Raw genomic sequence first — 11,709 nt, forward strand, 5'->3', positions numbered from 1 at the left:
GGCTATAAACTAGTGGCACGAGGGACATATTTGTGGCAATAGAACAGTTGTATACTTGGGTTGTGGTGGTAGTTACATGAATCTGCAATTTGATAAAATTGCATAGAACTATATACATATATACTCGAATGAATGTAAAATTGGTGAAATCTGAATAAAGTCTTTGAATTGTAGCAATGTCAGTTTCCTGGTTTTGATATTGTACTAAAGTTATGCAAGATGTTATCAATGGAGGAAACTGGGTGAAGGTACATGAGAGCTCTATGTACTATTCTTGCAACTTCCTATATATTTCTATTTCATAATAAAGTTAAAAAGAAAACTGAAAGAAAAGGTTCAAAAAGCAGTGATTATCATACCTGAGCTGATGCAGCTCATGCTGCCAGGAGAGGTTTTCCTGCCTGAGCTCTTCTTGCATAATCTGAAATGTTTTTGTCTTATCTTGATACTCCTGAAGTTGAGCCTTCAGTGGACGTAATTCAGTGATCTCTTGGTTAATCTGTAAGTATTGCTGCTGCAGATTCTTCAATTCTTTCAGCTTTAACCAAAGGGAAAGTAAATGGGTGATTCATCACATCTCATTCACCTGGCTATAAGTCATCAGCAGCTCCCTACTAAGTCAGTCAGACACCACAACAGACTACCAACACCTAACAGTCCATTGACATATTACTGCAGCATGAATCTCTAAAATGGTGAAATACATGCAGCCAGGCTGGTGGGAAGCACCCCACAGTGCTGCCATCGAGGCTGCAGGGTTTGATCATTCTTGCAACTTCTACCCCTGCCCCCTGCTCCCAAGGTCTTAAGAGACTCTCCATCTACAACTCTGGCATGGGATAGACATAAGGGACCTACAGCTTCTTTGTGGGTGCTAACTCCCTAGAACAAAAAGTGTAAACATAGACTGGCTTCCTACTTAGCCATGTGCCCTGGTTAGGCTTCTAAACTTCCTCATTTGTATGTCAACATTAACTCTAGCTTAGCTGATGTTGCTTATGGAGAAGGCAGTGATGCCCAGGCCCAGTGGTTAAGAGTACTTAGGCTTTGGAGTTAGTAATCCTACCCACACAGGTCGTGTGACCTTATGCATGTTCTTCACACTCTCTAAGCTTTAATTTCCCTCACTTATAAATTGAAGATAATTATAGTGCCTCTCATAAGATTATGAGAAATAAAAACAATGTGTTACACACATAAAGTTAGTGATGATGATGATAATGATGATGATATGATGATGATGGACTTGCCTTTAATTAGCAAAACTGCCCATTTACAGTCCAGGTATATCTTCAAACTCTTTATTCCTAATACTCATTAAAAGCTTGGTAGTAAGAAATAACATCAGGACATCTGGGTAAAAACAAGTGCCTTGAACTCACATCTATTTTACCCACTCTGTAAACATTACTAAAGCTACAATAAAGACATTATTTTTTTAAAGCATAAAACACAAGAACAGAAAGAACAAGAGAGGGGTCAGCAGCAACAAAATTAATTTTGGAAGCTGAAAAGCAGATGCATAAGTGGTAAATGACTTAACAGATCCAGAAAAGCCAAATCTTAAGCTGGCAGGAGGGAAAGCCAAGAACCAGTAGAACTTACTCTGCAGAATCTTCAAAAGTCTCAGGAATTAACAGCACCAGGTACCTCTGGAAAAGATAGTGATGGGGGTAGGGAGGAGGTGGTAGCTGAAATAAGGAGGATTAGATGAAAGCTGCTTAAGAAATCACTGCATCCCTAGGTACCCTCCGCAGCTCCGCACTTTTTGTTACCCCCAACAGACAACTAGAGTTTTATTCGCTGGAAAAGATAAAAGAAGTGTTTCTGGATGATGGAACAACGGGCACAACTGAAAACAAGGGTATTGTTCTAAAGCAAGGGTGAGCAAGTGAATGTATGGTTTCTGAATGCTTAAAGCCTTTTTTCTACTCAGCTTGGAGAGTGCTGGCATACAGGTCTTTACCTTCCATGCAGGAAATGAAAAGTCTTCTCTAGAAAGTCTGATTGGCCCCAGACGAACTAAAGACATCAACATGGGCACTATACACAAAAAGCTCAACATGATCATACTGCAATAAAACTGAGAATTGTTAAGTTCCACCCTACCCTTAAACATGAAGAGTAAACCAAGGATTAACCCTCACCTGAATAATTGCTAATATTAAAGCAGAGATGAAAAGAAACTAGGAGAGTAATTTGGAGGACTTTAGCAGGGGAAAAAATGTAATATACTCAAAGATTTAAGAGAGAACATTGGAAATTAGAAACATGAGAGCAGAAACAAATAATTATAAAGGAAAACTCATTATGAGAAAACGTCAAAGAACAGAACTACCACAACCGTTCTTGGAAAGAGAAGAACATATATCCATGAGACAAGGAAAAGTGAAAAAAAGGAATCCTTGGAAATTAGGAACATGATAGAAAAAAAGAAAACCTCTGTATAGGGTTCAAAAGATGCAGATGAGGAAATCTTCCCAAAGCACAGCAAAAAGAACAGAAAAGGCAAGAAAATTAAAGAGCTAATCCAGAAGATCCTAATTCTAAATAATAGGATTCTCAGAAAAAAGACAACCAAGAAAAAGAATGGGGGTGGGGGGAAGAATAGTAAGACATAAAAAGATTTCCCAAATTTGATGAGTATGAATGCTTATATTCCAAAGACTAGACAGAATGATGAATGAAAACAGACTGAAACCAAAAAGTACATTATCATGAAATTTCAGAACACAGAGACTAAGAGATCCTATATATTTCCAGAGACAGAAATGAGAGATGAGAAACAAGAGATAAAAGATGAAAGATGAGAGAGAGAGAAACAGCTCACATACAAAGTATCAGGAATGAGTAGCTTTGGACCTTGAACCGCAATGTAAGCTAAAAGGCAACAGACCAAAGACTTCATAATTTTGAAGAGAAATTATTTTCAGCCTAGAATTCTGTATCCAGCCAAACTATCAGGTATGAGAAATGAAATGATATTTTCAATAAATTTACCTCCTACATATCTTAAGAGAGCTACTGAATGATTTATGCCATCACAATGATAGCACAAAACCAGGACAAGGCAGACACAGAATATAAGGAACAGAAGATCTAATAAAGGAGAAAGGTAAAAGGAGATATTCTAGGATGAAAACTGTGTCTTAGGAGTACAGGGCAACTGTTCATATAAGAGCAAGTCAGAGACTCCAGGGGAATTTTCTTCATGAAGATGAAATTGATAAAAAGAAACATCTTGAGAGATGTGGATAAATAGCAGTCTTGGTTTAAATTATATTGATAAATACAAAGAAAACTAAGTAAGTAACAATAACAAAACCACAGTTATTAACTCTAAGAAAAACAAAGATGTTAAGGAAAAGTAACACATCTTTTATAGATATAATACCATTTGTTGTCATAAAAATCTAAGCACTGAATATTGATTTAACCAAAATTAAAATGAAATTACATCAGGAGAAAAGAGGAGTTGTATATTAAAATTGCACATCTATGTATGCGTGTGAAATGTGTATATGCATATACACATGTACACACTGTGGAAGCAAAGGGTGTAAAGAGAACTAAATCCTGTTGGCATAAAAGAAAATTGATAACTAATACAAAGAATGAAAAGCCAAGATGCACTATAAGCATGATATTTAGATACTAAGGAAACACCAAAATAATAATCTAAAAACGAATTGCCTTCAGAGAGAGAGAAACAGGGTTGGGGGTGCTACTGTTTGTTTTTCTTACTGAACACTGTAGAATTTAGTGATTCATTAATAAGATAAAAACATGTTTTTTTATTTGAAAGCAAAAAAATATATATTCTTAATGCAATCAACTCACTCCTCTAGTTCAGATACTCTCAATGTTATCCTTGGAACAGACCAGATCATCAGAAAATGTAAAATATTTTTAATAATAAGACACATTACTATATTTACTGTAGAGAAGTAAAATAAAGCTTCATAGTGTCTTCTCTATGGAAATAGAGAAGAAATTTTTTTGTAGGCCTCAATACTTAAAAAATAACTATTCTTATACTGAACAAGTAGGTTTTTTTCTTCCCTTTTCCTAAAATATGGACGCTGCAATTCATGCACATGGTTTTTTAATTCTCTATTTCTGATGGCTGCCAGAAAGCTCAGAGCAATTAGTGGCTCATTGTTCTAACAAAGAGTAGAAGACAGTGTGACATCTCCTTGAAACACTAAACTTACTCCGGTTTAATCTTTTTCTCTTCTGTCCTCATTTTCTCTTCCTTCACAGTTCTTATATCCTGAAAACTGTTCATATTTTAATATGGTACCTCAAGTCATTTTCAGAATGGAACATAAACAAATACAGGCCTTGCTAGAGATTTGCTCTCCACTCTTTAGGTAGAAATTGTGTAAGTGCTTCATTTACTTTGGGAAAGTCGTAAGGAAGTTTAGGCAGATAGGCAGATGAAAACTCCAGAATGTTTTCAGAGTTGTCTGTTATGCTCTAGTAGAATCCCTTGGGCTAAATCCTGCCACTTGAGCCCTTAGACTCTTTTTTGGAAACTTCCCCTTGACTAAGTAGAGAAGAGAACTAAAGTAGCCTAAGTCCCTTTCAGACCTAAATCATCTCTGGGGTGGTCCTAAAAGAAAGAGAGAGTAGTTTAGGCAGAGGTGATACACTGCTGGCTTAGGCTGAATGTTTAAACCGATAAAGGTTGAAATACATGGTATCTCCCATATTTATCGCACAAGCAGCCAATGATTGAGAGACTAGAAACTTCAATGCTCATGAGACAGACTGAGAACAAGATATATGGAAAGAAATGGATGATGGACAGATAATAATGCATTTAGAAAGTATGCAGAAGGGCCTCAGCAGTGAGTTATGAATGTAGTATCAATGAGTCACACTGTCAGGTCTTCAATGTTATTTATAATCCATAGGCTTTATGATTCTTTCATGGCAGACGTAAAAGCTTCAGTCTCAAAAGTTCTTATAACTCCCCTACGTGACAGTTTTACAAAATGGAGAAAATAGTGTTTTCAGTAACAATCACAAATATAGGGAATGACCAATAACTGATTGTCTATCATATGATTAATTAATTACCCCTATGCTAAAGACCATGGGAAATACAAACAAGTATAAGACATGACATTACAAGAAGCTTACAATCTAACTGGGGAAATAAAAAATAAGTATATAGAAATTAAACACACATAGACATGTACACAAATAAGGCATTATGGGACAAATGAAAAGTACTAGGGAAGTACAAATATAAGGTAACAGACAATCAATCAAGTGATCTGGAAATGTAACCAGAGGATTTGAGCTCTAGGGTGACTTTTAAAAAGTGAGAGATATTTGCCCAAAAAAGGAAAATTCAGAGGTCATTTTGATTGACAAGATGGTAATATGGGTAAGTACTAGGTACGATTATTGTATAACAAGTAGATCAGTTTGGCTGGAATGAGGAGTATGAATAGGGGAACAGTAAAAGGGAAGTCTGAAAAGAAAGCTAAAGACAAATTATAGGGTCTTAAATGTCAGATTAAGAGGTTTGAATCCTAAGCCTCATCTAGAGATAGTACAACTTTTCAAGGTTTTTGAGTAGTGCAGTACTAAGAAAGTAAAGTTTTGGAAAGATTTATTCAGCAGTGATATATACAATGAAGTGGAGAGGTGACAAACTGGGAGCAGCAATATTATAACAGTTTAAAGGTAAGGTGTCAAGGACCTAACCCAAGATGTTGATGGAAAGGAAAAAGATATGTGAAGCACATTATGAATAAAGAAATGAAAGACTTTGATGATTAAATGAAATAAAATCACAGTTATGAACCTTAGGAAACAAAGGAATATTACTATGAGTTATAGAAATATGGAAAAATTTTAAAAGCTGGCGTGGCTTGTAAATATCCAGCAGACAAAAATGTGGAACTGGGGCTGAGAGATAGAAAGTTTAGTCCTAGTATGTATAATAGATAAGAATAGTAAAGCAATTTACTGATTGAAACATAATTCAGATTCTATCCTAATAGCTTCCAGGAAACCGATTTTGACTTAAAAGATAATCAACATCTGCATGCCATAAATTATAGCTCTGAGGTACAGACTGCCTGATAAAAACCTGTACATTGCATTCTGAAAGCAACTGACAAAAAGTCAAGCTCCTAAGACAAAGTCAGCTGAATGAAAACTATTTTAAAAATATAAACAAAAACACATAAATTGTGTTGCGTCAAAGCCATAGCTGCAAGGGGATAGGTGGCCTTTGTTGAGTACAAAAGGCAAAAGACTGTCTATAAATATTGGATGTTAAGTGTAATATGAATGAACACACTACCTACAAAGAAAAAGAAAAGTTTGCATAAGACTTTACAGTTAGGGGAAATGATCTTTTCACTAGAGTTAATCTTAAAAACTAGAATTTTCAGATTCTGAGCATGGGTCACTTTTTTAAATGGAAAAATCCAGCATTTTAGAGCTCAATTTATTTCCTTTTTGGCCTAAGTACATGGGCTTGACAGAATTAAGAGACTGTCAAGAAAGTGAAGAGAGGAATGTCACAAAGCAGAATCCCCTGACCTGGCTTGGCTCATATAGTTCGAGTTTTGCCTCTGAATCTTACTGATCTGGAAGTTTTTGGAATAAAAGACCTGGATTACACTACTGGATCTTACAAACAGCAGCAAAGTTAAGCATTAGAGGTCCTCATCTTTCTCTCTGATTGAAAAAAGTTGGGTATTAAAGTGGGTCAATGGTTCAGTTTATAAATAAGATTTTACTAGTCATTTAAACTTATTTAAATGAACCCTTTTTACACGTAACTTTTTTGGGACAAATTAGGATAGATATGTATGTGATAAACTGAGTCCTCTTTACTCCTAATTTTCTGAGATAATCTACTGCTAAACTGTCACTATAGGAAGGCAGTGAATGATCCCTATACTTTTAGTAAAACCATGACAAAATCTGAAAACATTTAAGTGTGTGTTGTGTAAAACAATATAAAAAATAGCTCTCCATTTCTTAGTCTTTGTATAACCAATGGAGAGTTTTTTTGCAAAAGAAATTTGCAATTAAAAAAAATGGTAATGGTAGATTTAAAGTAATTTAAATAATGTTTCTGTTTCTCTAAGACCAAACAGAACCCCTGGCATATATAATACTGTCCCAGAGTGCCCAGATACTTATGTAAGAATCTGCTTATCCTTTTCTACAGAAATGTAAATTAACTTAAATAAAGGTTCAAAAATTCTCAAAGATCAGAGAGAAAACTAGTCACTCACTAGTCGGTCTCTGTCATTTTGGAGTGATGACATAGCTTTTTTTAAACTCTGTACTTCAGGTGGGCTGGTTGCAGGCTGAGCCATGGACCTCTGCTTCCCTTCCTCTGACTTGCGGAATTTCTCCAGTTCATTCAAAAGGTGATCTCTCTCATTCTGTAGACTGGCCATAGCCTTGGAAAAGGACTGCACTTGGTTGTAAGAATCTTCCAGTTGTGAAGACAAGTGAAGCAGTTGCTCATTTTTGGATAAAAGCTGTTGGTTAAGTTTCTCAAGGTGAGGCAAGCTGTTATCCTCAGTGGAATTCACTGGAAAGGCAGCTTTAGAAACAAGAACCTCTCTTTCTCTGCTTAAGAGGCCCCGTTCTTCTTTCAGCTGTGCCAATTCCTTCAGACTGACATCATATTTCCTTTTCAGTTCATCAAGCTCCTCATTGGCATGATCTCTACTATTTTGTAGGGAACCCATAGACCTTCCAAAAGACTGGATTTGTGCTGTGAGATCTTGATTTTCTTTGGTGACCATGAGTAATTTCTGTTCCATCTCCACCAGATCCCTTGCTAGCTCTGCCACTCTTTCTTCTGCTGTTTCTGTTTCATTTCGCATTATCCCTGCATCATGATGAAGATGCTTTAATTCTTTCTTCATTTTATCTTCAATTTCATCTACCTTCTTGGCAGCTTCCATTTGAACATGAACCAATTCCTCTTCTAGTTCTGTAATTTTCTTTTGAGAAAAAGAAAGAGTAGTACCTAACCTCTGTACCTCTTCTTCTTTTACTTTTAATTGGGCCTGAAATAGTCCTAAAGTACCTTCTTCTTGCAAGGCTGCTAACTGTCTCTTTAGTTGGGATACAGATACTTTCAAGCTCTCAATCTCTTTAGATAAACCTTGTTTCTCCTCCTGTAGGGCAGTAGAGGACCTCTGCAGATTCTCCTTTGCTTCCTCAGACTCCTTCAGCTTTTCTTCTAATTTAGTATATTCACTTTTCAGCTCTTTATTCTGCTGAAGTTGAGCTTCAAGGAGTTGCTTTTGCTGATAGTCCTTCCTCGATATCACTTGATTCAGGTCTTCTCTATACTGGATCAGTTCTGCATCCAGCTTGGCATTCTCAGAATTAAGATCATCCATATGACTTCTCAAGCATCGAATTTCTTCCTTAAGCTTATTATTCTCAGCAGCAGCCTCTTGGATGAGTTGGTCTTTTTCCAAGATTACAGAGAGATGTCTCTCTTCCAGCTGTTGGTAATCACCTACTATGCGGTCTCGGTCATCCTGGAGAGAAGACATGGATTTCACGAAGGAGTTCAACTGAGCCTTCTGTTGCATGTTTTCTTTTTTGATGGATTTCAGTGTTTCTATGAGCCGATTGGTTTTGTCAACAGCTTTTTTGTTCTCCTCTTCTAAGACAATATTCTCCTCTTCCTCCTGGGACAGCAGGTTTTCCAGTTCTTTAATTTCTTTATCATGTTGCTGATGCAGTTCAGCAACAGCTACTTGGATTGCCTGTTCCTTGGCAGAAAGCAGGCTTATAATTTTCTGCTCTTTTATGTTTATTTCTTCATGCAATTTACTGGTCAGTTGTCTGGAGGCCTGAAGATCAGTTTCTAGCTGTTCATAACTGAACTTACAATTCTGGATATCAGCCTCTTGCTGCTTTATGATCCCTTCCAAATTTTCTTTATTTTCCTTACATTTTTCCAAAGAGTTATTTAAATCAGTCGACCGGTCTCTGAGACTCCTAAGTTCTGATTCTAATTTAGCTAATTCATTCTGAGAATTGTGGTACAGATGTTGAGTCTCTTCTAGTTGGGACAAGAGTTCTTTGTTTTCCCCCTGTAGAGTATCACAGACTTTCTGTTGAAGTTGGACCTCTGTCTGGGCCTTGGATTCCCAAATCTGCTTGTCATGTTCAAGCCTAGAAAAAAAGAGGTCATAAATTGCAGGTTTCAAGGAAAACTGCTTGATACCTAAGAAACATATAGTACAACATATGTACTCAGATCTACAAATGAATATTCATAATTGAAGGTGTTCACCTTTTTAATGAAGAGATATTAGTTCTACTGAATGCTCTGTATTAAAGGTATCTGTACCTAATGATTCATATATTTAAATTATAAACTCCAAAGTATGTTGCTTATTTTAGTGACATGGTTTTGCACACTCTAGAAAGTACTACTTTCTCCTATATTGCTTTATTTTGCTCTAGACGAGCTAATGTCTGGCCCCTTAAATCTTGGTGTAAGAGACAATAAGGAAACCCATCTCAGAGCATAAGCATACTATTAAAAGTAGAGGAGTATAAAGTGTGGGGGACATGGTTAGTGCTTGAATTTAAAAAGTGATATAAAATTGGAACGTGAGGCAAATAACTTCAACAGGCATATGCAGTATGAACTGATGTGGAATATGAGGAAGAGCAAAGAGCATATCGTTTAGGAAGCTAAGGGAATAATTTGGGAATACCGTGGTACAAACCCAGACAAGAGTAGTGGAAATGGAAATGCAAAAGAAGAAGTCTAGGAGATCTCAACAGAAAGATGGCAAAAGAAGCAGATGCGAATTTTTCACGTTAATAGAGGTGTAGCTGAAAGCCATATGCAGAGAGAGAGAGAGAGAGAGAGAGAGAGAAAGTGAGAGGGAAGGAGGGCAGGCACAAGCAAGAGACTGTATCTTCTAGGGGAATTTAAGCCAAAATCAGTCCCATAATATTAAAGGGAAAAGAGACAGTTTAGAGACTTTCTTGCCTCCAATACCTTTTGAAGAGCAAAAATAATTATTACTCATTTACCTGGAAATGCTGATCTTCAATTCCTCCATATGGATGGACATCTGCCTAAGTTGATCCTTTAGGACACTGCAATTCTCCTCTCTGAGTCTAATTTCTTCTTCTTTGGTTTGAATAGCATCACTGAACTTCCTCTCCCATTTCTTGGCTTCATCTATTACCCTGTCCCGATCGTCCTGGAGGGAAGACATGCTCTTAGTGAAAGCTGCAAGCTGGGCCACAGTACTGTCCAAGTTTTCCTGAAGTTGTTTAACTTCTTTGTCTTTCTTGTCCAAAGTAATCTGAATCTCTCCAAATGTCTCTTCCAAGTAGACTTTTTCTCTACGCAATGCATCCAGTTTCTCTTGCATATTCTTCTCCTCTTTCAGGTGTTTCTCTTCTACTTGCTCTAGTCTTCGCTCAAGATCTTCATCCTTTTGTTTCATTTGGCTTTTAACTAATTCTTTACTTGACTGAAGTTCCTTTTTCAACTTGAGATTATCTGCTAGGACCCTTGCTGCTTCACTTTGAGTGTCATCTAGCAGTACTTTGAAGCTGGCTAATTCTGTTTCTGCCTTCTTGCGGTGTTCACTGGCTTGAGCCAGATTTTCTTTGGTTATTTCCAAATCTTTTTGGGACTCAGTTTGAACAAATTCTAGGGCCTTTACAGTTCTCTCTAGAGCGCTAATTTTCTCCTGGTACCTGATGCAGTCCTTCTGCAGCTGCTTTACTTCTTGTTGCTTTTCTTTTAACAGCTCCTGAAGTTCCTTTGCATGGTTTTTATTGCTAGGTCCTTTCTGAGCACCTTGTATTTTCTCCAAATATTCCTTTCGTATTTCTGACTCCACCTGAGTTTTCTCCTTGACTAACTGCTGCTTTTCTTCTTCCAATTCACTCACACACTTTTTAAGGTTCTGCATTTCAGATTCTAGTAGTTCATTTTTTATTTGGGCATCTGTAACATCCTGATAATAATTCCCAATGCTTCCATTAAGTTCTGCTAATTGATTCATAAGCCTCTCTTCTAAATCATCTTTCTCTTCTTCTGCTGTCTCCTTGAGCTTGGTGACTCTAACAAGTTCTTCTTGGATTTGCTGATTTAACAGATTTATTTTGGTTACTTCTTCCTGAAGCATTTTTAGTTCGCCATCCTTTGCTGATATTTGACTCAGTAAAGCATTTTTCTCATTGTCTAAATTCTGGCTAAATTCCTTTTCTTTCTGTTTCTCTTCCTCTAAGTCAGCAATTCTTTCTTTGAGCTGATCGATCTGCTGCAAGTAGTTATTAATTTCATCATGTGAGCTGACATTCTCACCTATGTCAGGCTTGGCACTGGTCTCTGGTAGAATGGATTCTGAATATTCAGGCTTTGTGCTCATACTCAAAGAGTCTTGCTCATTAGCCTCCTCTGGGACAGGCTGTGTTGCCTCTTCAGTGATATGCATTTGGTTATCATGTTTCTCAATGGCCTCTAGGCTAGCTTGTTTGGATATATTACCTTCTATCTGATGCTTTAAATCTTGAACTTCCACACTTAGAGAGTCCTTCTCAGTCATCAAAGCCTCAAACTCCTTAGAAAGGGTTTTATACTCTGTTTTGACCTTTTCTAGTTCCTCCTTCATGCTGGAATTAGTAGAAAGAAGTGCTTCCATACAATCTTTAGATGAACCT

General features: G+C 36.9%; 1 protein-coding gene across 1 annotated transcript in view; it reads right to left on the bottom strand.

Moving 5' to 3' along the window:
- Positions 1–11,709, bottom strand: part of GOLGB1 (golgin B1) — a 77,681-nt gene that overhangs the window by 15,864 nt on the left and 50,108 nt on the right. The window contains 3 exon segments of the mRNA XM_015595917.2: positions 360–538; positions 7,272–9,186; positions 10,063–11,709. The exon segment at positions 10,063–11,709 is cut by the window's right edge and continues 11 nt beyond it. Of these exon segments, the coding sequence (XP_015451403.1) occupies positions 360–538; positions 7,272–9,186; positions 10,063–11,709 (3,741 nt within the window).

The sequence above is a fragment of the Pteropus alecto genome, unplaced genomic scaffold (genome assembly GCF_000325575.1).
Source record: "Pteropus alecto unplaced genomic scaffold, ASM32557v1 scaffold251, whole genome shotgun sequence".
NCBI classification, from domain to species: Eukaryota; Metazoa; Chordata; class Mammalia; order Chiroptera; family Pteropodidae; genus Pteropus; species Pteropus alecto.